Raw genomic sequence first — 26,905 nt, 5'->3', positions numbered from 1 at the left:
GTTTTCCCATGACTTCAGGCTGCATTGGAATAAGAGGAAATAAGTTTTAGCTTACTACAGTTACAGAAAACATTGGGCAAGAGGGGAAAATATTTTCTCAGATTTAATAATAAGGCCCCACTCTTTCCCCATAGGGACGCGGGTGGAACTGTGGGTTAAACCACAGAGCCTAGGACTTGCCAATCAGAAGGTTGCCAGTTCGAATCCCCGCGATGGGGTGAGCTCCCAATGCTCGGTCCCTGCTCCTGCCAACCTAGCAGTTCGAAAGCACGTCAAAGTGCAAGTAGATTAATAGGTACCGCTCTGGCGGGAAGGTAAACGGCTTAGTCATGCTGGCCACATGACCTGGAAGCTGTATGCTGGCTCCCTCGTCCAATAAAGCGAGATGAGCGCCGCAACCCCAGAGTCAGCCACGACTGGACCTAATAAGTCAGGGGTCCCTTTACCTTTCCCCATAGAAATCGCTTACATGCAGCTGATACGAGGTGCTGCTGTTGTTCCGAATGGCCCCTGGGTGCTGTGGTTAAACTTTTGGACAATGGCCAAGGAAGACCCAGTTTCAGATACCTCTCTGCCATTAGATTATCTGTGGGTGATACTGAGCGAGTCACACACTTTCAGCCTCACTGTATTGCATAGGGTTGCTGTGCGTAGAAAAATTAGGGGAAGGGAGAGGGAACCGTTTTTACTGCTTTGAGTTACTTGCAGTAAACATGGCACTGAAATGTAATAAATAAATACCACAATATACTCATACACAAAATTATATAACACCAGCTATTCTAGAGGCACCACAGAAAAACATTGACTCTGGTGTAATGGTAGATTACAAGTTCAGCCCTGTATGCAGTTACCCTACCAAAAAAGTGAAGACTGCTTTGTTGCATAGTTTGTTGCCAAAGGGGACAGAAGGGTCAGGTGTTGTAATGAATAACTGAGCCCCCCCCCCACTCAGCTCCCCACAGAGGGGCGCAAAAATGTTTATGAAACTTATCCCAGTGGTTCATCTCTGCACCAAATAGACCCTCTCATTCCTATTTGAAATTATTTTTGCCCTGCTCATGTGAAGTACACCTGTACACATGTAGCATTGATAGCACTTGCACAATCGATTGCATTGCTGTTTAAATGTACCGGTAATATGAGTCATTCAGCATTGGGGCATGCCTCAGTCTTTCAACAATCACCATTTTGGGCCATGCTGTGTCGTACTTTATTATTCTAGTGGAATATTTTGCTTAGGCGAATGATTTTGCCGAATCATAACATTACCTTCAAAAGCTGAGAATTGCAGAGAAGAGAGAGAATATGTTGAGACTATCGGCAAAATTTTCCAGAGGCTTAAAGCCGATCTAGAAATAAAACAATATTCTTCATTTGCTTGTTAAACTCATGAAATTAAGGAAACTTTTATAACAAAATAATTCATGCAGCTGAAAGTCTGTGCATCTCATTTTAAAATTAGATTTAAAGATAAATACAGTATGCAAGCCCTCTTATTACACAAACCCATAGCTGCCATAAATACAGTTTGAGTGGTAGGGTGTGCGAGAGGATGGCATAGAATAAATGAAAGCTTTTCTGTACAAAAATATTTGTCCCCTGCAGCACAGCCCTAATGTTGAAAGGGAGGGTCACCTGAAGCTGTTTATGGTTTTGCCTTGATGTACTGGGTCGTAGAAGTGCTTTTATTATGCTTCTCAGGCAATGTGGATGTATTAATGAGGATATATAAAAGCAAAATAATTTATAACCTTGTTATCATCACAGTATCATTCATAATTTTTAATTGATCATATTCACCTTGATTTTTCAAGGCAACATGGTGCTTATAACCAGTAAACATCTTGCGCACTTCTGGGCTTCAGCGCCAGGTGTGAACACGAAGTATAGAACCGTGTAGCCAACATGCAAAACTGTAGCTCCAAAATCTTGAGCTCCAAAATAGGTATTGCATCATGCTATGTTTTTATTTTTTCTCCTTGCCCCTGTTTGAAAACAGATGCCTGGGTCAAGCATGTGTTTGAACTATGTTATGTTTTCAATGTGAACTCTCAATCTTGAATTCATATATCACACTTTTTTTTATTTTGCATCTTTCCCAGGCCTCCTTAAAACTGAATAGTTATGACCAAGCAATTATTCAGCCTTGAAACACAGAATTGTGCCTTTATCATGTGTGTTCATTTATTTTACATTTTTATCCTGCTGTTCCTGTGAAAAACACAGGGTAATGTGTACTTCTGTTTCCCTATCTCTCCCCCCCCCCCCCCATTTTATCATCACAACATTCCCACAGGGGAGGGAGAACGGGTTACTGGTCCAAGGTCACCCAGTAACTGAGTAGGAATTTGAACCTAGGTGTTTCTGTGTGGTTTGTTTAAGGGGTGCTGAGTATCGTAGCTCTGTGAGGGGATTTTCGGGATTCTTTGGAGGAAGTCATGTGCTTTAAATGCCCTTGCCCAAGTCTGATACAATCACACCTTCTGCATGAAAGTTATGTCCAATATCTCAAGTTCATTGGATCTATCTCATTTAAAGAAACTTCCAGGTGAGCAGAATGCAAATGCGGAAGTTTAAATCAAAGGCTTCCAATTATATATATATGAACTTTACTTTTTATAAGTGAACATAAGGAGACGCTGTATGGCCAGCTATCTAGAAAGAAAATTAGTAAACATTCCGCACACGTACCAGTAAGGCAACTGCTTAAAAATATTGTCATTTTCTTTTATAGGATTAAATGGCTTCACACCAGTATGTCTGGAATTAGAGGAGTCCATTCTGTTTATCTAAAGCTGACAGCATAATGTAGGATCTGTTTATCTTCATAAACAACTTTCTTCAACAGTTAATTTTTCAACCATGAGTCGGGAGCCCTCCTTTCATCTCATGTTTAGTGTATGAGCCTTGTGTGAGTTTTACTGAAAATGAATGGATCTGTGCAGAAGCAATACTGGTTGGATCATGCCCTTAGTTGTCAGTGAAGTCATCAACACCCACACCATCCTTTCTTTGGGCTGTGCAGCTGTATAACATAACATAACATAACATAACATAGAGGTTTAGGAAACATAGAAAACTGTCTTATACCAGGTCAGTTTATTTGCACACATAATTTAAGGAAGTTATACCCTGCTTTTAACTATCTGCCTTGAAGCCCAGTTTTGTCTACTGACTTCCAGGAACTTTCCATGATCTCTGGTAAGGATGTTTCCCAAATTCTGCCCCCCACCCCCAAGAGTATGAAATTCAAGTTGGATCTGCCCTCCTCCAAAGGTGCAAAGAAACTTTTTAGTACCGTGTTCTGAGACTTGACCTAAAATGTGGGTAATTTTGAGTTTAAACAGGGCATATTACAGCGTGAGTCACAATTAGCCTATTGAAGTTAACTGCAACAATAATCTCAGTTGTTCAGCCCTGGCTGCAATAACAGTCTAATCTCAAAAATTCAAAAGCTGTGTTCAATTAATCACTGTTCAGTTTTCTGGCTGAAAAAATGACAGCCCATTTGGAGAGCAGTTCACAGTGCAACTCTATTCAAGATCACTCTGAAATAAGTTCCACTGAATTCTATAAGTCTTACACCCAAGGAAGTGTGCATTAGATTGCATTCTTTATATCTGAACTAGATACCTCCCCCTTTCTATTAAAAGAAACAAAGAATTCTGGAAATGGGAGGTCTGCATTAATAGTGCACCTTTTGTTGAAATATAAAGTGCCATATTTTCCCTTCAAAAATAAAATGAAAATAAAAAAAATCTAAACCAACAGATTTTCCAGATTTGTGTTGGAAGATTTGAAACCCTTTAAGTGGTAACAACTTATCAACAACTTTTGACTATAAAGAGGGTCATTTTTAGCAGTCTCTCCATCCCTTTAGGCAAGGAAAATGTTTGTATGTCAATGCAGAACTGTCTGTGTAATTTAATTATTTATAGACATCTGGACTAGCTGGCTTGCTGTTAACATATCACAGGCACACATTGTACTTCCCACTTGAGACTTTAAAAACGAATAGAAGGACACCAGGTCATAATTTCTTTTCATGTTCTGTTTAGTGACCATAAGAAATTAATGTATTTCCTTTTGCAGCATTTAGGGTTTTATCTTCCATTTCTTCCTTTGCAATGCATTTGTGTCTGAGGCTAAGCCAAGCAGTCTGATATTGAGGAGCAATTTTAGCTATAAACAATGGTTTGTGCTGCTGTGTAAGCATCATTTAGTGGGGCAGAGCTGCAGCTTAACTGAAGTAATTGCAAAACATAAACAAGGTGGAATTTGATTCGAAGGCTAACCTTGAGATTTATTGAACTTTGAAAGGGATTCTATTACGTGGTGGTCATTTGCCCCACAAAACCGCCACAGAAGGATTGCCTTGATACGGAACTGAGGTTCAGAAGGGGAATACGGTGAAACAAATGTGTAATTATCCACATAACAAGGTGAACTGAGCCAAATCCTTTACCAGAGTAACCTCATAAGCAGCAAGAAACTGAATAGGCTTCGTACTGAAGGAGGCAGAGCTGAATGTCATAAACATGGACAAGGATCCTATGAGGATTTAGTCTTCAGTATACCATACAGGAAATGAGGAGTTGGCAGTTGCAGTAGACGTTTGTGCTAATCACATGAGTTCAGCTGTTCAGAAGGGTAAAAGTACCATAAAAATCCACTTGGTTAGTTGTGCCAGCTATTTGCATAAGCTTGACCAGCTGTTTGAATCCCATCTATTGCCTGTGACATATCCTGTAAATTTAATAAACTTTTGTCATTATTACAAGGCACCTCTGAGCTTTGAGGGTGTAGTAGAACACCTTAGCTAATAATTCTGCAGTATTTCTGGCATGTTGTCATTTGAATTATCTCTGAATTTTCCATCTCTGCAGGGCCATTTGTTCCAGTGATAAATAAAGTGTAGGCAATTGTTGCTGCCAAACAGGATTTTATAGTATTCTTTACTAAAAAGAATATTCTTGTTTTGAAGAGTTCACTTTTTAAAAAACAATACTTAATAATCTGTTCCCAAACTTAAGAAAGGGTGACAGCTTCAGTCCAAAGAATAAATAAATAAAACCTGATAGATGTGTTTTGCTTTTTTTGCCAAGAGGCCAATTTATGGAGCCCAAGCTCAGAGTGGCACTTTATTCACACTGCTATAGATTTATTCGTACAAATAAGAGTGCGGGCTTAAACCATATACACAAAATGTCATTGTAAACTACTACCTGATGAATCTCAAAGTAGTTTTTGTTCCTTTCTCAAAGCTTTATTGCATGCAAAGTGACTGGCTCAAACATCTGGTCTGATTGGTATAATTTTAAGGTTCGTTTCAGATTGTACATCAGAAGTGTGAGAAGCAAATTGCCCACCATATTTAGCCTTAATTGTTAACATATGAAATCAGTTCTGTTTGGGTGTTTTGCACATTTTTCTGGGCATGCCATTTTTCTGGGCTTTAGTGGAAAGCATATGGGCTTAGTTGCTTGAGTGCAACATTGGAAGCCATGTCATTATTTTGGCATTGCTGGGATGTTATGCTGACCAAGTATAGACAACAAACAAAACTATTTTGTGCTCCCTGTGCTTTGTGAATTTGCTGTCTGTGTTAATTATAGCCCACTGGACTCTTTATTGTGGTTCCACATTAAGTAGCTGCCAGTGCCAGAACTTTCATTTTCTCGGTACGGCCATTTTGTTTCATGCAGTGTCAGTACGTTGTAGCTGTCTCAGTTTGGTACTAATCGAGATTGTTGCCAACAATCAGAATAGTGAAGAAGAAGAAGAAGAGTTTGGATTTGATATCCCGCTTTATCACTACCCGAAGGAGTCTCAAAGCGGCTAACATTCTCCTTTCCCTTCCTCCCCCACAACAAACACTCTGTGAGGTGAGTGAGGCTGAGAGACTTCAGAGAAGTGTGACTAGCCCAAGGTCACCCAGCAGTTGCATGTGGAGGAGCAGGGAATCAAACCCGGTTCACCAGATTATGAGTCCACTGCTCTTAAGCACTACACCACGCTGGCGTAGCAAACATTCTGTGGATCCCAGTGAATTAAAGGATGAAAGCGAGTGGCTTGGTTTAGTGAAAAAGTGGCTTTTCCCTGTTTGTGAAATTGTAGAGGAGCCTCTGGATTGTGGACTCCTTTCACCATGGGCAGGAATGAATGACCAAATCAGGGAGATTAACCAGGAAGTTGAATAGACAGAGAACACCGAGTGAAGATTTGCTCATGATCTTGCCATGGTGTCCATACACAGATTAGGGAGTAATCGGTGTAGCTGTTAAAATAAACTTTGATAGCTGCTATTTTTTTTTCTGTCTAAGCATTAGACTAAACCTGCTGAAATTACATCCTGCTATAGTGCAGTGATGCAGTATTTATTTATTTTTAAATGTTGCTGGATATTCGTGTATGTGGTTATACAAAGGGTCCTTCTAAATACCCATAAAGGCACACCTTTAAAAAAGGGCTATACAGTGGTACCTTGGGTTAAGAACTTAATTCGTTCCAGAGGTCCGTTCTTAACCTGAAAATCTTCTTAACCCGAGGTGCCACTTTAGCTAATGGGGCCTCCCGCCGCCACCACGCGATTTCTGGTTCTCATCCTGAAATTAAAGTTCTTAACCCGAGGTACTATTTCTGGGTTAGCGGAGTCTGTAACCTGAGGTTCCACTGTATTCACAGTAGCACCAATCCAGAACCAAAAGCAATCATTGTCTCTGTGTAAGGGGAGAGGTACTACACTTGGAAATAGCTATACTGTTTTCCCCCCTGCTTGAAATGAGTAAATCAGTCAGAGGACATCACTGGAGTGGGTGACTGTAGAGCTTTCAAAGTTAAATAACATTTTGCAAAGCAGCAAAATACCTATGAAGTAACATGGTATTACTGTAAGGGAGATGAGGTAGCTCTGTTAGTGTTGGACAGTTTACAAGAGAACTGTCTGGGTTTTCTTGTGTTTGAATGATATAGGAGTTTGTGTACATGTTAAGAATTATTTTTTTTTAAGTGTGAGGGGAAGAAGCATTAAAATACTGTACTATGGTAAGGGGAACAGATGAGCCTCCTCACTAGTGATGTCAGACTATATAACTTGCAAGGGCTGTGAGTGATTTTGTGAATAGTTATTACATGCATTAATAATGATCAATCGATTGATCAAGTTAAATCTCTTCATTTGATGAGGTAATTAATTCTCCTGAGCGAGAATTATGTTTGAGATACAGTCTCATTTGTAGAGCAGAGTGGTGAGTCATTGGCTTCCACCTAGCTTTGTTTCTTCCTGATTTGCAGTGATAGAAATCCACCAGGCTAAATGATTAATGTACACTAGTGATATATTCTACAAATGATATATTACTGCATTGCAGGGGGTTGGACCAGATGACCCTTTAGGTCCTTCCAGCTCTACAATTCTATGATTCTAAGCACAGCTGAAATATTCTCTAGAATCCAGACACCAGGAAGTACTACCATATATTAGAAAATATTTTACTGAGTTATGAATTTTGCAGACAACAGGCCTTCATCAGCAACTTTAGATTTGTTATAGTGTTCTCAGATTTATGGAAGAACTACAACTTGGTTCTCTTGTTTTGTAATGAAAAGTCATTTGAAGCTGTACTGTTGTGACTCATATTGTATCCTTTGCCTGGTTGTTTCTCTCATATCCCTGTACAGATGTCAAAAGAATATACTTTCAAAAATACTTAGGATTGTAGCCACAGAGATGTTTTAGTAAAACAAGTCATTAAACTGATGCCGTTGTGTTTCATAAACGGGACTGATTTATTTGTATTTTTAAAAATGTTTTACAGTTTTAATGTAATTATTAAAATTCTTTGACAGAGCTTTGCACTGGAAAGCAGCATATAAAGAAAAAATAAAAATAAAATTTTGAATGAATTATCTGATGCCTGTTTGAAAATTTGGTTGTAAATTTAAGATAGTGTGTAAATTTGGAGTGAAGAGGTGTGCTCTCCCCCCCCCCCCAAATTCTTGATTTCTTGTATGTAGAAACATCAGTTGCAAGATGTACCATAAACATGAATGCCATCATTGGCTTCATTAATTTCAGTTATGAAAGCAGATGACTATATATGCATATATTTATTTGCACATAGAAATGGCAAAAGCTCAGAGGTGCAATCACATGTCTCCATGTGAATATCAGAGCTGGGTGGACACTCTGGAGAATACATGGGGCTCTATAGATGGAGGCATTAGCCTTTCAATTTCTGTATGCTATTAGTTTTTCCTAGCAAGTTTTGTGGTTAGCCACCTTCCATTTCCTTGCAACCTTACAGTATGTCTACTGAACACTAGTTCCCCACATCTATTGCCATCGTTAAGTGTTCCCTTCTCATGTAACAGTTGCCATGTGGAGAGATATTAAAGTGAATTTTGTGTAGCAGCTATAAATGTGTAAACAGGCCCTTGTATATTTGATGTTATGACCATCAGTGTGACAGGTTTTTGTTTTAGAATGAGCATTTTATCAGATCTTTGCTCTGCTTTATTATTTTGATAATTTCAGAAATTTAACCTGGTGATTCACATCCATTGTGCTCAAATAGCATTACAGTAAACCCACAACTTATGCACATTCAATGAACTTGGCCAAATTTTTTGAAAAAAATTAAAGCGGGGGCAGACATCCAGGAAAAAAAGACTTTGGCAATCCCACCTGCCATTGTAACCAATGTGTTTTGACCATATACAGTTTTGGCTTTAGGCATGATCCCTGGAACATAACCCCCTCTCCAGAGTTTTACTGTTGAGCTCTGCTTCCTATCAGCTTTGTGTCCTTGATTTTGCTGCAGAAATACTTGTGTAGATATCAATACTGTTGCTTTAATTTTGAATAACGTTGTGAAGTTACTAAGACCCATCAGATCTGATGTGTATGGGTGTACAGACATGTATGGGGGGTGGGATACGGTTCTGGTTCTTTTCCCAATCTTTCTTGCCACTTCCAAATCCTTCTTTCTCTCCACCCACACTCCCACTGCTCCCATCATACATGGATAGGTGTTGCCATGGGCAATATAAGTATATATCCCCTCATTCCTTCAAAAAGGTATGCAGCCTTGAGGACTAGGTATCTTTTCATCCTTCCCACCACCAAAGAAAAACAGCATGAGGAGGAATGCATAAACATCCCTTCTTTCCCTAGTCTTCCTCTCAGTCTCCAAGCTTGCTGCAACTGCTGTGTTAAAAAGAAAAGTGGGGAAAGAATTATGAAGAGGATTTCATGGAGAATAAAATGACATTTGAAGTTATAGGCCTTTCCTGATTCTCCCCCCCCAATAAATAGGCCAACCTTAGTCCATTTCTAATAGGCAAGGTGACATGTAGATACTGATTGTTGATAGCCATTTGATCCCAAACACTAAATATGCAAAGACTAGGACAAGCCAGACTTGCTTGGCCCATTATCTTAAGAAACTGTTCCAAAAGCAGCTTATGCTCACCCCCCACCCCACTTTTGTCAGTTTCACTGTGCGGCCAAGAGTTTTGTTATGCATCTTCAGTTGAAGTTGGCAGAAGCTAATGCTCCTAGATTCTGCACTGGGTCTTTTGCCAGCAGGACTTTTGGATTCTGACTTAAAACTACTGCTTTTTCAGCCCTGTTCAGCAGCCCTGCAATGTGTAACTTAGCCTCCTACTTATACCTGCTATAATGTAAACAAAGCTAGAATTCTACCTTTTCTAGGCAGTTTTTCAAGCTGTACCCATTTCCATGTTCATGCGCAGGAGCAGGATCTCAATTTAAAGCACCCCTTCACTCCTTAGCAGACAATAGTGGCTAGGGGAGTGTTTGAAGCCATGGCCACAGTAACTGCAGGTTCCTTTCTCCTTGGTTAGTTGCTAGGAAGACATTGCAAGGCTTCATATCACTCTGCTGTTTGCTCCTTAATTCGGCATCTCATATCCTTTGCCCTCTCCCCCTGTCATGGGGCCCATTCTTCTGTCTCACATTGCAGAGGAATCAGTACCCAACCCACACACAGAGTATATGCTTCTCTTCTTTCCAGGACTTGTAATAAAATTCTGGGCATTTGTATTAATATGTTAACAATTGTGGCCTAGAATATCAACGGATATTAAAATATAGCTATGCCCACAAACACATTACATGTTTATAGAGAACGTACAGTATTCCTTGGATGTGTACTGTTGAGGCATAGTTTGGTTGGTTTGATGGTCTTCAGCAAGTCTCCTGACTGTGAGTGTAAAAAAGAGAGAGGCAATAATATATACTATCTTGTAGGGCTGTTGCAAAAATGCAGAAAAAGTGGCCACGAAACACCATTGACACCTAAGGATGCAATCCCTTGTACACTTACTTGGTAATAAGTCGTACTGAGCTCAGTTGGACACAACAGCATAAGGGTAAATTGCATATCTGTTACCTTTTAGTGTAGCTTTTAATTCATTCTGCATAGATGGAGAATGGTGGACATACATGTTAGTCCTCAACAGATCTTTTAAGAGTATTTTGTTTTTGTAACATGTGGCAAGTACCTTACCAACTTTCCCTTCCTCTACTTTTCAGGATGGTACGAAGCAAAAAAGAGAACGGAAAAAGACGGTGTCATTTAGCAGCATGCCAACTGAAAAGAAGATCAGCAGTGCAAGCGACTGTATTAACGCCATGGTGGAAGGCTCAGAACTCAGAAAGGTTCGCTCCAACTCTAGAATTTACCACCGGTACTTCCTTTTAGATGCAGACATGCAGTCTCTACGTTGGGAGCCTTCAAAGAAGGATTCTGAGAAAGCAAAGATTGACGTTAAATCAATCAAAGAAGTGAGAACAGGGAAAAATACAGACATTTTTCGTAGCAATGGAATTTCGGAACAGATTTCGGAAGACTGCGCATTTTCTATTATTTATGGAGATAATTATGAGTCTCTAGATCTCGTTGCAAATTCTGCAGATGTTGCAAATATTTGGGTCACTGGACTGAGATACCTGATATCATATGGAAAACACACACTAGATATGCTAGAAAGTAGCCAAGATAAAATGCGGACTTCATGGGTTTCACAAATGTTTAAAGAAACAGATATTGATAATTTGGGGCGCATAACCATGTGCAGAGCTGTACAGTTTATAAAAAATTTAAATCCTGGTTTAAAAACTAGTAAAATTGAATTGAAGTTCAAAGAGCTACACAGAACAAAAGACAAACCTGGTACAGAAATCACAAAGGAAGAGTTTATTGAAGTCTTTCATGAGCTTTGCACTCGCCCTGAGATCTATTTTTTGTTAGTTCAATTTTCTAGCAATAAAGAATTCCTGGACACAAAGGACCTTATGATGTTTTTAGAAGCAGAACAGGGTATTGCACATGTCACCGAAGAGATAAGCCTGGATATTATTCACAAATATGAGCCATCTAAAGAGGGCCAGGAAAAGGGCTGGCTTTCCATAGACGGTTTTACAAATTATCTTACTTCTCCAGAATGCCATATATTTGACCCAGAGCACAAAAAAGTGTGCCAGGGCATGAACCACCCTCTATCTCATTATTTTATAAACTCATCTCATAACACGTACTTGATAGAGGATCAGTTCCGAGGCCCATCTGATATCACAGGATACATTCGTGCTTTGAAAATGGGGTGTCGGTGTGTCGAGTTGGATGTGTGGGATGGTCCTGACAATGAACCAGTAATTTACACAGGGCACACCATGACCTCGCAGATAGTCTTCCGCAGTGTAATCGACATAATAAACAAATATGCATTCGTTGCTTCGGAATACCCTCTTATTTTGTGCTTAGAAAACCACTGTTGTCTCAAGCAGCAGAAGGTGATGGTTCAGCATATAAAGAAAATATTGGGAGACAAGGTCCACACGCAGTCTCCAAACACAGAGGAATCTTATCTGCCTTCTCCTGAATCTCTTAGAGGGAAAATACTAATTAAAGCCAAGAAGCTGTCTCCTAATTGTTCTGGGCTAGAGGGAGATGTTACAGATGAAGACGAAGGCGTAGAAATGTCCCAGAGAATGGGAAAAGAGGGTGTGGAACAACAGAATATTATCACAGTAAAACGGTTTCAGCTCTGCAAAGAGCTTTCAGAACTGGTAAGCATGTGTAAGTCGGTTCAATTTAAAGATTTTCAGGTTTCATTTCAGCTTCAAAAATACTGGGAAGTTTGCTCCTTCAATGAAGTGCTTGCTACCAAATATGCCAATGAAAACCCTGGAGACTTTGTGAATTACAACAAACGTTTTCTCGCCAGGGTTTTCCCTAGCCCTATGAGGATTGATTCTAGTAATATGAACCCACAGGATTTTTGGAAGTGTGGCTGTCAGATAGTAGCAATGAACTTTCAGACACCTGGATTAATGATGGACCTCAACATTGGTTGGTTTCGACAAAACGGTAACTGTGGCTATGTTCTTCGACCTGCTATCATGCGGGAAGAAGTCTCTTACTTCAGTGCAAATACGAAGGACTCTGTGCCTGGAGTTTCACCTCAGCTCCTTCATGTTAAGATTATTAGCGGACAGAACTTTCCTAAACCAAAAGGGTCAGGTGCCAAAGGTGATGTTGTAGACCCTTATGTCTATGTAGAAATCCATGGGATCCCTGCAGACTGTGCAGAGCAAAGGACAAAAACGGTACACCAGAATGGGGACAACCCAATTTTTGATGAGAGTTTTGAATTTCAGATTAATCTACCTGAACTCGCCATGGTGCGCTTTGTAGTGCTGGACGATGATTATATCGGGGATGAATTTATTGGGCAGTACACAATTCCCTTTGAGTGTTTACAGACAGGTTATCGCCATGTCCCCCTTCAGTCTTTAACAGGAGAAGCTCTGGCACATGCTTTCCTATTTGTCCACGTTGCTATAACTAATAGAAGGGGTGGTGGAAAGCCACATAAACGGGGCCTGTCTGTCAGGAAGAGCAAGAAATCCAGAGAATATGCCTGTATGAGGACTTTATGGATTAAAACCATTGACGAAGTATTCAAGAATGCTCTCCAGCCCATACGGGATGCCACAGATTTGAGGGAGAACATGCAGGTATCGTATTTATTCACTACCATTTATATGAGATTAGTATTTTACATACAGATATACTGTTTCCATAATAAATAATGTGACATAGTTAAGCGTAGTAAATGTGCTCAGAGGTTCAGTGACTTTGCAGACAGTTAAAAGTAAGGATTAGAGTTATGAGTGCGCTCAAGTGATGGCTGTAAGATACTCAGGCACGGATGCCACCCTAACTGGATTCAGTTTTTGTGCTGTAAGGTATTTTCTGTTATCTGACTGTTCTTCTGAAGGATGACTGATTATAGATATGTTTTATAGCAAGGTTGGCTAACAGGTTTTATTTATTTACAGTTGTTCCTTGGATCCCGAACACCTTGCAAGTCGAACATTTTGGCTCCTAAACGTTGCAAACCCGGAAATGAGTGTTTTGGTTTGCAAACGTTCTTTGGAACCTGAACGTCCGACACGGCTTACGAGGGTTCCGATTGGCTGCAGGAGCTTCCAGCAGCCAATCGGAAGCCGTGCCTTGATTTCTGAACGTTTTGGAAGTCTAACGGACTTCCAAAACGGATTTCGTTCCAAAATCGAGATACCACTGTATTTTTATTTTTAGTAGTATTATTGACCTGCCCTTCAGCCTAAGGTCCCAGGGCAAGTTACAACAATAAAACAGTCCAACAATATTTTTTAAAAAACCGTTTGAAACAACTTATAATCACAAACTACCTCACTTTTCCTCCAGGGAGCTTGAGGTGGCATGGCACTTCTCCCTCTTCCCCATTTTATCCTTTCATCAACTATGTGAGGTAAATTTTTATCCTCTCAGCAACTATGTGAGGTAAATTTTTATCCTCTCAGCAACTATGTGAGGTAAATTAGGCAGGTAAATTAGGCAGAGGCAGAGAGAGAGAGAGAGACTTAATCCAAGGTCACCCAGTGAACTTCATGGCTGAGTCATATTTGAACCTGGGTCTCCCCAGTCCTAGTTCAACACTAACTACTATACCACACTGACTCTCATTATTTATTTTGGTAATATATAGTCTGATCTTCATTAAAATCTGTTCCAGAGTAGAATTTTAATCTCAGGGCTGCATTAAAGGTAAAGGTAAAGGGACCCCTGACCGTTAGGTCCAGTCGTGACCGACTCTGGGGTTGCAGCGCTCATCCCGCTTTATTGGCCGAGGGAGCAGGCGTACAGCTTCCAGGTCATGTGGCCAGCATGACTAAGCCGCTTCTGGCAAACCAGAGCAGCGCACGGAAACGCCGTTTACCTTCCCACCGGAGTGGTACCTATTTATCTACTTGCACTTTGACGTGCTTTCGAACTGCTAGGTTGGCAGGAGCAGGGACCGGGCAACGGGAGCTCACCCCGTCGCGGGGATTCGAACCGCTGACCTTCTGATTGGCAAGTCCTAGGCTCTGTGGTTTAACCCACAGCGCTACCCACATTCCCAGGGCTGCATTACATGCTGACTAATCTGAGGGCTACATCCCAATGGTGCCTATGATCAAAGCACTAGTGGTTTCTGATGCCCCACCCCACCTTGCCCCTTCTTTCTCATGGCACATATACTCACAGTACACATACAGCATACGCCATTTCACTCCACACATGGCTTGCAGAAAGCCCCTATTCCTTCTTCACAACACCTTTTTACCCATGGCAGTTAGGAAAGAGGTTCAGGAACTCAAAAGGAAAGGGGTTCAGGAGCTCAAGCATGCCAAGGAGCCCAGCATTCGACTTGATGGAGCAATGGTATGCTGAAGCATCCTGAGGTGGACTTCTTTTTTAGTACAATGTGAAGGATAGGAAGAAAAAATTGCTCCCTCTGTAGCTGTAGTGTTCTAGCAGGGAGGGGGAAGTGGGGAGGGAAACTCCCCCCACCGCTTTGCCAGGGAGAAGGCCGTCTTCCTCCCTGGTGTCCCTTCCTCGTGAGCGTTTAACGAAGTGCCTTTCCTTTCTATCCACTGCCACTGAACAGATTGGCGGTCTCTGGAAACCGGAGGGAGTATTCTACTCTGCTCTGATGTTTCCGAAGCACTCCCAGCTAGGGGTGTCAGAGAGTTCAGACAAAAACAGAAAAGAAATCAGAAATTGCTGCAGTTGGCATGTTCATGTGTGGTCAGGAATGGTAAACAAATGTGACTGGTCTTTGTTCAATGTTGTTCTTATTTAGTTCTATGAATAGTAAGTAATTAATGACCTTTCTACAGTGTTTTGACATTTCCTTTACACTGAAAGGGATGTTAAGATACATAAATAGTTATGCAAGTTATGTTAAATTGCGGGCAGCAAGATAATAACATAGTACTTTGTAGAAGCCAGACTGCAGCAGAATGGATACGCTGTTGATTGTGGTGAATATAGGTCAGAACAGAAAGCTGCTGCCTTATTTTGATACTCCCAGTGCTCAGGTTTCCAGTGCTCTGATCTGCTAAGTGTTAGTGGATAAATAAGAGGAGAGGAACTTTGTTCAGTGGCACTTCTAGGCTACCAGAAAAGGCTTGGTGGGTTGGATCAGGCTTGCAAGCCTGGGGTTCAGCATACCTGTTTCGTATATAACAATTGTGTTTGTTGGCTTGCAGCTGATTGTATGAGCTTAGTGCATCAAAAACCATTTTATTTATGGTGTGTGATCTAAAATGGCTCATTCATATATGCAAGCCATCACTTGATTCTGCAGTCATCAAGGGATGTAAAGGCATGCATAAACTAGTGTCAGAGAAGGGGATAAACTTGATGTATGTTTACAAGTCCCCATATTAAATTGTTGCTGAGGCAAGACCTTCCATATCCTCAGCATTTCTGTTTTGTTTCATGCACTGTCGTGTCACGTTGGTTGCTGTTATCACAGTTTGCTACTAAGCAAGTACTAATATTAGGTATTTTATTTAATGTTAAATTATTCTAGGATAATGCTTCCTGCCCTTTCGTCTTGCGCATTTTTCGTCTTGCGAGGCATTCGTCTTGCGGGGCACCACTGTATTAGGATTGTACAATAAGGCTGAAATATCTTAAACTAAAGATAATTGAGATTTAAATTGTGTATAAGTGAAATATAACTTCTTCCCTCCTTTTCAACAGAATGCAGTGGTTTTATTCAAAGAGCTGTGTGGCCTCTCTCCTGTAGCAAACCTCATGCAATGCATTCTGGCAGTATCTACACGCTTGGTGAGATCTGATAACACACCCTTGGTTGTGATGAATCTCAGCGAACAGTATCCCGTTATGGAGTTGCAAGGAATCATTCCAGAAGTTTTGAAAAAAATTGTAACAGCATATGAAACCGTGAGTAGCCTTTATTAAACATATTTTAGACAATATATTACTTTCAAAATATTAGTGTAACCTTCCAAATCACGTGGATGGAAGATCATTTGCATGAATGCAGAGGGTATAACAATGTTTTCGTATGAAACTGTGGCTTGTGCAAGTCATTGTTACCAAAAACATTTGCTTGATGTGTATCTGATGCTATGCTTGTGTGTGTGGGTTACTGCTGTGCAATTTTATATATATGACAAAGCTGTAGCCTTGTTTTTAGTCTAAGGGGGAAAAGAAAATGGTGTTGTTTTAAGGGTTTAGTTTTATTACAAAAATGTGAATCACATTAGTTTCAATACCTGGTTCAGTTCAATTTTTAGAAACTTCTTTACAAGCTTTTTTTAAATATATATTTTTATTTGCTTTTCTGTTTTATCATATCATCAACACATACTGTGTTACACACAAGATAATAAGAAAAAATACATAAATATAAGACATATATGTATATTGATGATAATATCTTATTCCTCCAATTTATTTGAGTCTTATAAACCTTAACTTTTACTCCCACTCTTTCCTTGGTTTCCTAACTGCTATCTTTTCCACTGTGTTATCTTACTCTACTAAGTTGTTTTCATTACCTTATATTATCCCATGTTGTAACCTCTACTGCTGAATATTTTTGTCAGCCTGTTATGATTATTTTCTTCTTATAATATTTTTCCATATAATCTATATATAATGTCCAGTCCTCTTTTAAATTTTATCATCTTTATTTCTTATTCTATTTGTCATGCTGGCAAGTTCTATATATTCATTCTTCTTGTGATGGTACTTCGTCTCTTCTCCACTTCTGTGCTACCAAAATTTGGGCAGCTGTGGTCACTTAAAAACAGCAACCAAGCTTTAACACCTTGTATATGTTTCGGAAAATGTGTTTTAAAGCTAATGTATCCTGAAATTCATAAAAAATGTGAATATTTTAATGCTTAGGCTACCTAGCAAATACAATTATATCTATTAAATTATACAGCTTCTGGAACATGGAAAAGGGAAACACTCGAGAACTGTTACTTAGCAAGCTAAAATGAAACATCTCCCATTATATTTCCCCAAACTTGGTTCCCTTCTCAGTGAGTCCTGTCTTTATTGAACAAATGGACTTTGAGAGTACAGTGGTACCTCTGGTTAAGAACTTAATTCGTTCCAGAGGTCCGTTCTTAACCTGAAACTGTTCTTAACCTGAAGCACTTTAGCTAATGGGGCCTCCTGCTGCTAACAAATTTCCTTTTGTTAGTGGATAGATAGACAAAGCTGCATTTCCACCATTACCTTTACCAGGAGCTGATGACGGGACTCAGATAGGGATGAGGATATATTTGCAATATGCAAACAATCTGTTTAAACTTTGCACTTAGAATATTAATTGTTCTAAGCATTTTGTTGAGACTAGAAACTGCTTGAAACTATAATACAGTAGGTACACATTTGCCTAGCTTTTAGGAGCAAAGTTCAGTTTCAGACAAAATATGTTATAGGAAACTTAGTACAAAAGCTATTTCAAAACTTAGCAGCAAAGGGCCTCCATATTGAAAGTTAAACGTTGCTGCTATAAAACTATACTTGTAGTTTTTCATTTGTCGCAGGAAGCATTGCAATATGTCATTAGGAATTGGTCAAGAGAATGTGATTTGGTAGGATATGTATATATGTAAGGGGCAAGGAAAGCCTCTATTGGCAAGCAATGCAGCTAATGTATAGGTATTGCATGTAAATCATAGTGATGTTTATGGTATAGTTATGTCGAACTCTTCTTAAATTAAATAAGAATAGAAACCCTTTTACTTTTGTGCTGCATAGCTAGTTTATAACTTGTGTTTTAACATGCTGCAGCCTTTGCTCTGCACTAGAGTGAAAACATGGGCATTTCCTTATGGAATGTTTTAAAAACAAACCTTGGTTTCCATGGTGAGTGCATGGGCTATCTCTGATTTACATTGTTTTCTTCATTCTCAGTATGCTTCGTGGTTATCATGGATGTTTCTAAAAGTACAACAGTTCCTGGGTCAATCCATCTCAGATAAATATGCTAATTTAATATTTAACATTTCTTTCTCAGAAATACCTCCCTTACCATAAAAATTAGAGCAAACATTTACACTGGTAACTGAAGTAATCCTCTCTCTAGTTTAGTATTTTAAATTTATTTTTGCACAATGAGTAACAAGGGAGCTCAATATATTTGTTCATTAACCTACAAAAGGGTGTAAGCTCTCTCCAGTAAAAATGCTAGCCAATATCAGAGTAATTTAAAATGACAAAATACTACAGGGAATTGAGGCATTATAGAATGTAAATGTGTTCTGTGTTAAAGGAGAAACTTATAATTATTAAAGAACTAGTGTCGAGCAAGTATTTTCAGTTAATTAAGATGTCCCTGGATAGTTGTTAGATTATACATTTTCCTCATAAAAATATAAAGCACGATACAGTTTTTTCAAATTCAGTATACATTATTGCATGCAAATGGCTGGGTTTGCATTTGGGAATTTCCCCCCAGGCTATTCTGATGTGGACTAATGGAGAAGTTGCAAATTATTTCAGTTGGGAGTTGAGCCTGAACCCACATTTGGATGCATTTATAGTATTTATAGTAAGTGGAGAGAAGCTAGAACCATAAGTTACAGAACAGGAACATTGCTATATCTAGTTAACAAGCATGAGGCCCCTGGTTAATATACAGTGGTACCTCGGTTTATGAACAGTCCAGTTTAAGAACCATTTGGTTTACAAACTTCGCAAAACTGGAAGTGTCCCAGTTTGAGAACTTTACCTTGGTCTAAGAACGGAATCCGAACGGTGGAAGGGCACCGGCAGTGGGAGGCCTCATTAGGGAAAGCACGCCTCAGTTTAAGAACTGTTTCGGTTTAAGAACTGACTTCCAGAACAGATTAAGTTCATAAACCGAGGTACCACTGTATTCTTTTTTTGGGCAACTCAATTGAATGACTGAAGGATTTGGCACTCCAAATCTGGGAAACAAGAAGACTGTAACCAACCTGGAATTGAGAACATAGCTCCACCCCGAAACTAGATTAAACATACATGGTTCTATGTTCAGTTCCTTCTATAGATTCATTACGGCAACTGATAAGTTGCAATGAGACAAAATTGTACAATATTGGTTTCTCCCTCTCACCTACTGTCCTGCATTTCCTTGAAACCCTAAGAAGAAAATGCTTTCCTTTAGCTAAAAGTTCTGATAAAATGGGTGATGAAATTATGAGGTATAAGGGGATAATACAAAAACATGTTTATTACTTTTGATGCAAGGAAATGAGACCCCCTCCAAGATTAGATTACATTGTAAAATATATGGAGAGATATTTTGTGACGGATCCAAAGAGTTCTTAGGAATTGTGACTAGGACTGGACAGCTGGGATTCAAAAGGGGGATATGAGAGAGGACTCCACATGGGCAGACAAGAGTTTTGCTTTGTTTTTGATGTAACCATTCCAAATATCAAGCACATATGCTGCTTTTAAAAACTGTGCAGTGGTTTCCCAGTTTGGCAGTGGGAATTCTGCAGCACAAAAAATGCAGGCAAAACTTTGTTCAAATTCCCGTTCCCTCCTGCTAGTGAAAGCAAAAGTGGCTCCACTACCATAGTGTTTCGGGGTTGAAGGGAATAGAACAGAACAGAAAGGATTGTGTGACTGTTTGCGCTAATCCCCCGTTCATTTTTGTTGTCCTTTTCTGAAAGTTCTACAGAAAAGGATATTACAGAGCTGCAAAAATCAGAAGAGGGCAACCGAAATGATTGTGGGATATGAGCAATTTCCTTATGAGGGAAGGGTGCAATTGGAGTGTTCTAATGTTTTTAAAAGTCTTTTGGGAGCCACCCAGAGTGGATGGGGCAACCCAGTTAGTTAGATGGATGTCATACAAATAATAAAAAAATGATCAGTAGTAGTAGTGGTAGTTTTATATATTATTTATTGATTATTCACTTTCCACACACAGAAGAGTGTCCCAATGCAACTTATAGTTTAGGGGGAAGAAGATGGGTAAGGGGGAGCCTGTTAGATGTGTATAAAATGTATGCATCTGGTGTAGAAAGTGAGTATAGGTTTTTCTCCTTTAAAATGCTAGAACTTGTAAGAACAAGATGCTGTATTAGATGGTTCTTTCTCTGGCATTGTTTTTTTTTTTTAAGTAGTTAAAGTAGGGAAACGCTTTTAGGCTGTTCTAGAGAGGTCAATAATGTTCTTTTCAAGCTTTGTCTACTTGTGTCGTAGATGAATAGCACCATGCAGTCCACAACATACAAATATGATTTCTGTATTTGTGTTGTAGTGAGAATTAAATACATGGTTTTCAGACCAATTGGGAATACCAGAAAAATTCTATTTCTTAAACCTCGTCCAAGCAGTCTTATATGAATGACAAGTACTTTATTGTAAACATAAGTAACACCCAGAAGATTTGTTTTCTTACAATGGCAATTTTGGACAGCATTTAAAGCAGTAGAAAGATCAATTACACTTCATTATAAATCGACTTTGATTGCCTGGGCCTAACCACAGCTGGTCAGTAATGAGGTTACTATTGATTGCCGTCTTGTTTGCAAGTTCTTTTCCCTATGTGCTGTCACAGAGGTTGAAGTAAAAAGCTCCTCTTAAGTGAAGGTCTGTACTTCACCAATCCCAGAAGTTGTTATCATTGAAATTATAAGGTATACGAAGAAAGTAAAGTTTCAGAAAACATTTTGATAGGCAATAGCTATTAAGTTTGTTTACATGCTATATGTTATTGCCAATATAATTATAGAAGTTATGAAATGCTACACATTTGCCAGAGCGGTAGGTATAATATCAGTGGCCTTCTCCCAGGTAGTACTATTTCTGTAGTAACAACTTGTGAGCCTGCTCTTGAGATTAGGTTAGATTGGAGAGTCAGAAATGAAGCCCTACGACTCTGTAAAATGTTGAACAAACCAAGAACATTGCAGTCGTTTGGACACACTCATATATTGATCTATAGCGAGAGCAGGTAACTTGCAGCTCTTCAGATGTTGTTGGACTACAAACCGCCATGTAAGATCTTAATTAGTATCTGTTTTCAAGTGATCTGACAAGTGTCACTATCTGATAAATAGTATTTTAAATCTTCTCTCCATAGTTAAATCATTGCCTTGTTTGGTGGGTTAGTGTAATTCCCTTACTGGATGTGCTGGAACCATCACAATTTGATATATGTATAGATCCTGAGGCCCGGTTAATACTTAAGATGTTCTTAACTTCTTGAGACATTGCAAATCTGTACTTAATTTCTAGTTCTGCAATCTCGTCATTAGGATAGAGGTTAAAGGATTACCTTAATATGACCTTTCTTAATAAAATTGCATAACTGTTCATGCCTAACTATCCATCTAAGTTCCCGATGGACAAATTTTTACTTGAGCTGCCTAATTCCCAGGTCCTGATGAAGCTCTCATACCTAGATGTGACTCCAAGCCAGTTAATGTATTTCAGAAAGGCTGTGCCCATATTTCCACAGAATATGGACTGCATATTTTCTCAAAATGTTAATGTTTTGGGTAACATTTGAAATGCAGCTCCATGTATACACCACCCAAGAAGTAGACGGGGAACTCAAGGACTCGCAGTCACCGAGTTCTCTTTATTTTGAGTTCTTATCACAGTTCTATGAAAAATGGAAATAAATAAACCCTGTATTTCTAATGGCAAAAGAATTCTAAAGGACAAAGAGTGATAAAAAAGACCTGATAGAGACTAAGAAAAGGCTGGATAACTGTTTCTTATTATCAATACTGAGTGTTAGGTTAGCACTATTTAAAAGTTGCTTTTACTTGTCAGATTCAACCACTTAACGTGACCTACTTTGCTAATTCAACTTTTAGTATAACAGTGTATTGGGTGAAAGAAATTCCTAAAGTAAAATCAAACTCTAAGGCAAGTAGCTTTTGCCCTACAAGACTGAACTAAACAATTTTGTATTCATCCTTAGTGACCTGTCTTTTGTTTTAACTTCTTCTGCATGTCCCTTAAAAATCCCCAAACCCTCCTTACTAAGCTTGTGTCTTAATTGCCATTATATTGCCACTAAAAGCTTTTCGTGCTATCACATTTTAAGATGTGTCCCATTTCACTTTCTCATTGGAATTGTTTATGGTTGGACCTTCTTAGGCTCCTTTCCACAGCTCATTTGGAAGCTACTAACCACAGTTTCCAGTTCACAGGAAACTGTGGTTAACTGCGGCTCTGTGACTTGTTTCTGCACTTTCCCCAAAGGAGGAGCAAAGGGGCTGCATGTGGGTGCATATCCTGGCTTATTTAGTCATTATTTGATTGGGCCAATTGGACAATTTGGTCTGGAGGAGTGTAGTTTCCGGGTGAAGTAGGAAAATACACCATGACAGAAGAAGGCAACAAACTAGAATAAAGCTAAAGTAAATTAACTCCACTGAGGGGAGGTAATGAAAAACAGGTTTTTGAATGTGCTCCAATAACCCTGAAAGTGAGACACTGAAATAATGAGTAAATGATAATCTGAAAACAAAAAGAGGATTACAAAGGATTTCTTTCTGCTAGTGGATTTTCTGTATTTTGGAGATGGATCACATTAACTTGACAACCAGCTGAAGATATTGCTGTAAGGTATTGCTTATTGCTATATATTGAAGACTTATTGCTGTATTGAATCTTCAGAAAATCACCAACTGAACACTGGGATTGGCTTCAGAGTTTGTCATGCTTAGAGTAAACCAACTGAAATCAATGGGATGTAATGGGTTTACTGAAAGCATTTCAAAGCCCTTCAACATTAAACTTGTGACTTTATGAACCAAATTTTTAAATCAGTTGGTGGGCACAGGATATACAATACAGGGCATGGTACAATTCCCCACCTGCTAATTGATGTTACTGCCTTCATTAAATGTTTCTTGAGGAGTCTTAAAATAATTTAAAGATAATTTGCCTTTCTGTGCATTATTTATAAAATATATGGGTTGCATGATCTTTTGCCCCTTATTTATAAGAGAAATTGAGACTGGGCTATTTTTGGGAGTATAGAGACTATGAAACACTACGAAGTTGACCTCACCTGGCTTGGAGATGTTTCTGCAGTGTTGTGGCAGTTCCCTTCTTTAGTGAAAACTGTTTCAACTCATCAGTGTAGTGCCATGGTAGTGACATTTCCCTGGCCGCCTTGCTGTTTACTAGGCAGTGGATATGTGAGGAAATATTTGACAGATCTCAGGCCCTCTTTGACTGCATTTTGTTCCGACAAGCAATACTTGGCAAGATTCAGGATTGTGGACTTTTATGTATCCACACTGGGCCAATTTAAACTCTAGCCATGAAATCAATGTTGAGCATTGCTCCTGGGATTTGTGGCTTGAAACATATATACAGCATGTTCTCATGGAAGCACTGTATTCTAAAAGGAGCAACCTATCCATTTTATTGCATAACTACACCTCGAAATCTGCAGAATCCACAAACACTCACACACAATTAACGTGGCAAATTCTGACACTTTGAAATGCCTGTTAGTAAAGAAGGATGACTTGGCATATTAGCAAATAAATGAGTGAGTACAAATAACAGCCCTGTGAATATGTTTTCCTCAGGGAGGCAATTATTATACAATCTTGTACATTTGTATATGATCGAATTACTACAACATTTGTGAATTTTTCAAAGGTAACATATTTTTCGCTCTATAAGACACACCTAGTTTTTGGAGGAGGAAAACAAGAAAAAAAATATATTCTGGCTCCCAGAAGCCAGAACAGCAAGAGGGATCTGGCTTCTGGGATAGCCGCGCAAAGCCTCTTCAGGGCAGCGTGATGAAGGCTCCCCCTGCCCGGAAGAGGCTGCACGCGGCTAAGCCAGAAGCCAGGACAGCAAGCAGGATCGCTGCACAGTGATCCCTCTTGTCCTGGCTTCTGGGATAGCCGTGCACAGCCTCTTCCGGGCAGCGGGATGAAGGCTACCCCAAGAGCTCTGCACCCTTTAAAGAGCGCATGGAGCGTGTGTGCGGCTCTTTAAAGGGAGCGCTGAGCAGAGCCTCCTGCCTGCATTAACTCCATAAGATGCACACACATTTCCCCTTACTTTTTAGGAGGGGAAAAGGGAAAAATACGGTACTTTGAGTCTCTGAGAAAAGTGGGGTATAAATCTAAATAAACAGCTTTTTAAAAAAGTGATGCAGTAGTGTCCATAGGCTCCAGCTCCATAGGGCTGAGGCGTCTTCAGCTCCGCAAGTCTGTTGGGATGGGACTGAGGGCCCCACCCCAATCTTGAGGGTTTGGGCCTCGCGACACCAGGCCTCACGGGGGTGGCAGCAGGCCTCATGGCCTGCGTTGCTCATAGGCTGGACAGAACCTGGCGCCTCTGGTAGTGTCACCAACAATGTAGTACAGTGGTACCTCGGGTTACATACGCTTCAGGTTACAGACGCTTCAGGTTACAGACTCTGCTAACCCAGAAATAGTACCTCGGGTTAAGAACTTTGCTTCAGGATTAGAACAGAAATCGCACTGCGGTGGCATAGCAGCAGCGGGAGGCCCCATTAGCTAAAGTGGTTCTTCAGGTTAAGAACAGTTTCAGGTTAAGAACAGACCTCCAGAACGAATTAAGTACTTAACCCGAGGTACCACCGTAATCTGAGAATGTTACAATACAAAGTTTAGAGAGGAGCCACAGCTCTGTAGCAGAGTTTATCCTGTGCAAGTGGAAGGCCACAATTGTCCCGTTTTAATCTCTAGCAACTTCAATTAAGAAAAGAGCTCGGGTAGGGAAATACGTTCTGCCTGAGAAATGGCCAGTTCATGCAGGCTGTGAGTGTGGATTCACTAGTGCTCTGACTTCTAGTTTTCATTGCTCATTTTCTCATTGCTCAAGTTATTCTCTTGTTACAGATGATTCAAACTATCAAGACTCTGATAGAAAATGCAGATAATGTATATGAAAAAATAGCCCAGTGCCAAAAAGCAGGTAAGGACACAACTCTATTTTTATTCAGTATTCTGCAGTGGGTTAACATATTCTACTAAAAGTGTAAAAATAGTCGCACATCAATGTATTATATAACCAACATGATTCAACAGACGAATTTCAGTTACTTACTTTTGGGTTTTTGTGTTAAAGATTTTACGAGTTATGTGAGAGTTATGTTTCTTTGATACATGGAACATTGCAGCTGATTATTCTATTCTTTCATTTTTCATTTCAATTTACAATGAGTAAAAAACTTGCTTTTTGGCTGAGTGAAACGTTTTGGCAAGTGATTTGCCAAAGGTCTCACATTAGCCTTAACTCGGAAAAGAATCAAGATTTGCCTCAGTCTGCCAATGCCAAAATTTAAAAGCGTTAACTGGAACAAGAATTAAATGAGCAGCTTCCACCTGACAGGGAAGTTTAATAGCATTTAAAATCACATATAATATTTATAATACATAGTATACAGCTTCCCTGTCTCAATTATTTCCATCTTTTATTTGACAATGAAATAGTGAAAATATAGTGTGTTGGCAGGATTTCTCTAAGGATGGATTTATGCCATTTGGAAGCAATGTATATACAGTTGCGAGCCAGAGGATCTCACAGTTATAGGTCATTTAATTTCTACCTATTTTGTTTTGTTTTGTTTGTAAAGCAGAAAGTAATACATGTCTTGCAGGTGTAATTACATTTTTTAGGACCAGATAGGAATGCAATTTTTGCAGTTGAGTGGAACAGATGAAGATTTAATGATCAAAATGCTGGAAATAAATGTGCAATTGATACCATTGCATTTATCACAAAGAAAACATAAAGATGTTTTTGTTGGTCTAAATGGCATAAAAAGCTTTTTAGTTAGAACTCTTTCTTCCTGCCTGATGAATTGTCTAGGAAGGTTGTGATCTTTAACCCTTTACCTGTCAGTAAGCCCATTGGGTGGTATTCAGTACTAGTCCTACTGAAGAGTGGGCCCTTTGAGGTTAGTGGACATGAACTCGGTTCATTAATTTAAGTGGTTCTACTCTGAGTAGGAACCCATTGAACTTAGACAGAGCAGGCAGGCACAGGATTGCACTGCTAAAAGTATCAGTGGAATTACTTATTACCCCAACTAAGCAGTCTGGTTAGCACATGCATTTTTGAGGTGTTGTTCTGCCTTCATGGAACCATTTCTTTGTGTCAGTGTGAAGAATGTTGTGGTCCTTATACACTGAAGCTCCTAGGGACTGCTTCATATGACGGCTGTGATTTACGATGTTTCTGCAACATGTCCTAGTGCATTAACCTTGTATTAGTTTGCTTTGCAATGCTTTCCCAAGAGGGATTATAGCTTTTGTTAACAAAAGTACAACGAAAACAAATGTGATTCAGAGATTCATAGAGTTGGGAAGGGACCATGAGAGTCATCTAGTCCAACTCCCTGTGATGCAAGAACCTTTTACCCAACGCGGGGCTCAAAACTCATGACCCTGAGATTAAGACCGACTGAGTTATTTGTGGTATAAAAAGTTACAGGATTCCACCAGGATGTTATGAGATGTGCACAGACTGGAGGTGAAGCAAAATTTTTGCATGTGCAA

At 39.5% G+C, this 26,905-nt stretch overlaps 1 protein-coding gene and 1 long non-coding RNA gene across 14 annotated transcripts in view; one reads left to right on the top strand and one right to left on the bottom strand.

The window, feature by feature from the left end:
* Positions 1-26,905, top strand: part of PLCL2 (phospholipase C like 2) — a 134,711-nt gene that overhangs the window by 99,786 nt on the left and 8,020 nt on the right. For all 13 annotated transcript variants that reach the window (XM_083577668.1, XM_083577667.1, XM_083577671.1 and 10 more), the window contains 3 exons: positions 10,562-13,048; positions 16,110-16,313; positions 25,244-25,319. In XM_083577668.1, coding sequence (XP_083433794.1) covers positions 10,562-13,048; positions 16,110-16,313; positions 25,244-25,319 — 2,767 coding nt within the window. The remainder of the gene's footprint in view (positions 1-10,561; positions 13,049-16,109; positions 16,314-25,243; positions 25,320-26,905) is intronic.
* LOC310745617 overlaps positions 17,617-26,905 on the bottom strand; it is a 33,270-nt gene continuing 23,981 nt past the window's right edge. The window contains exon 3 of the long non-coding RNA XR_014540233.1: positions 17,617-18,335. This is a non-coding gene — a long non-coding RNA (uncharacterized lncRNA). The remainder of the gene's footprint in view (positions 18,336-26,905) is intronic.

The sequence above is a fragment of the Podarcis filfolensis genome (assembly GCF_964270895.1).
Source record: "Podarcis filfolensis genome assembly, chromosome: 12".
Classification (NCBI taxonomy): domain Eukaryota; kingdom Metazoa; phylum Chordata; class Lepidosauria; order Squamata; family Lacertidae; genus Podarcis; species Podarcis filfolensis.
Note: the sequence above shows the minus strand (reverse complement) of the source record. Positions and strands in the feature narration are given on the sequence as shown.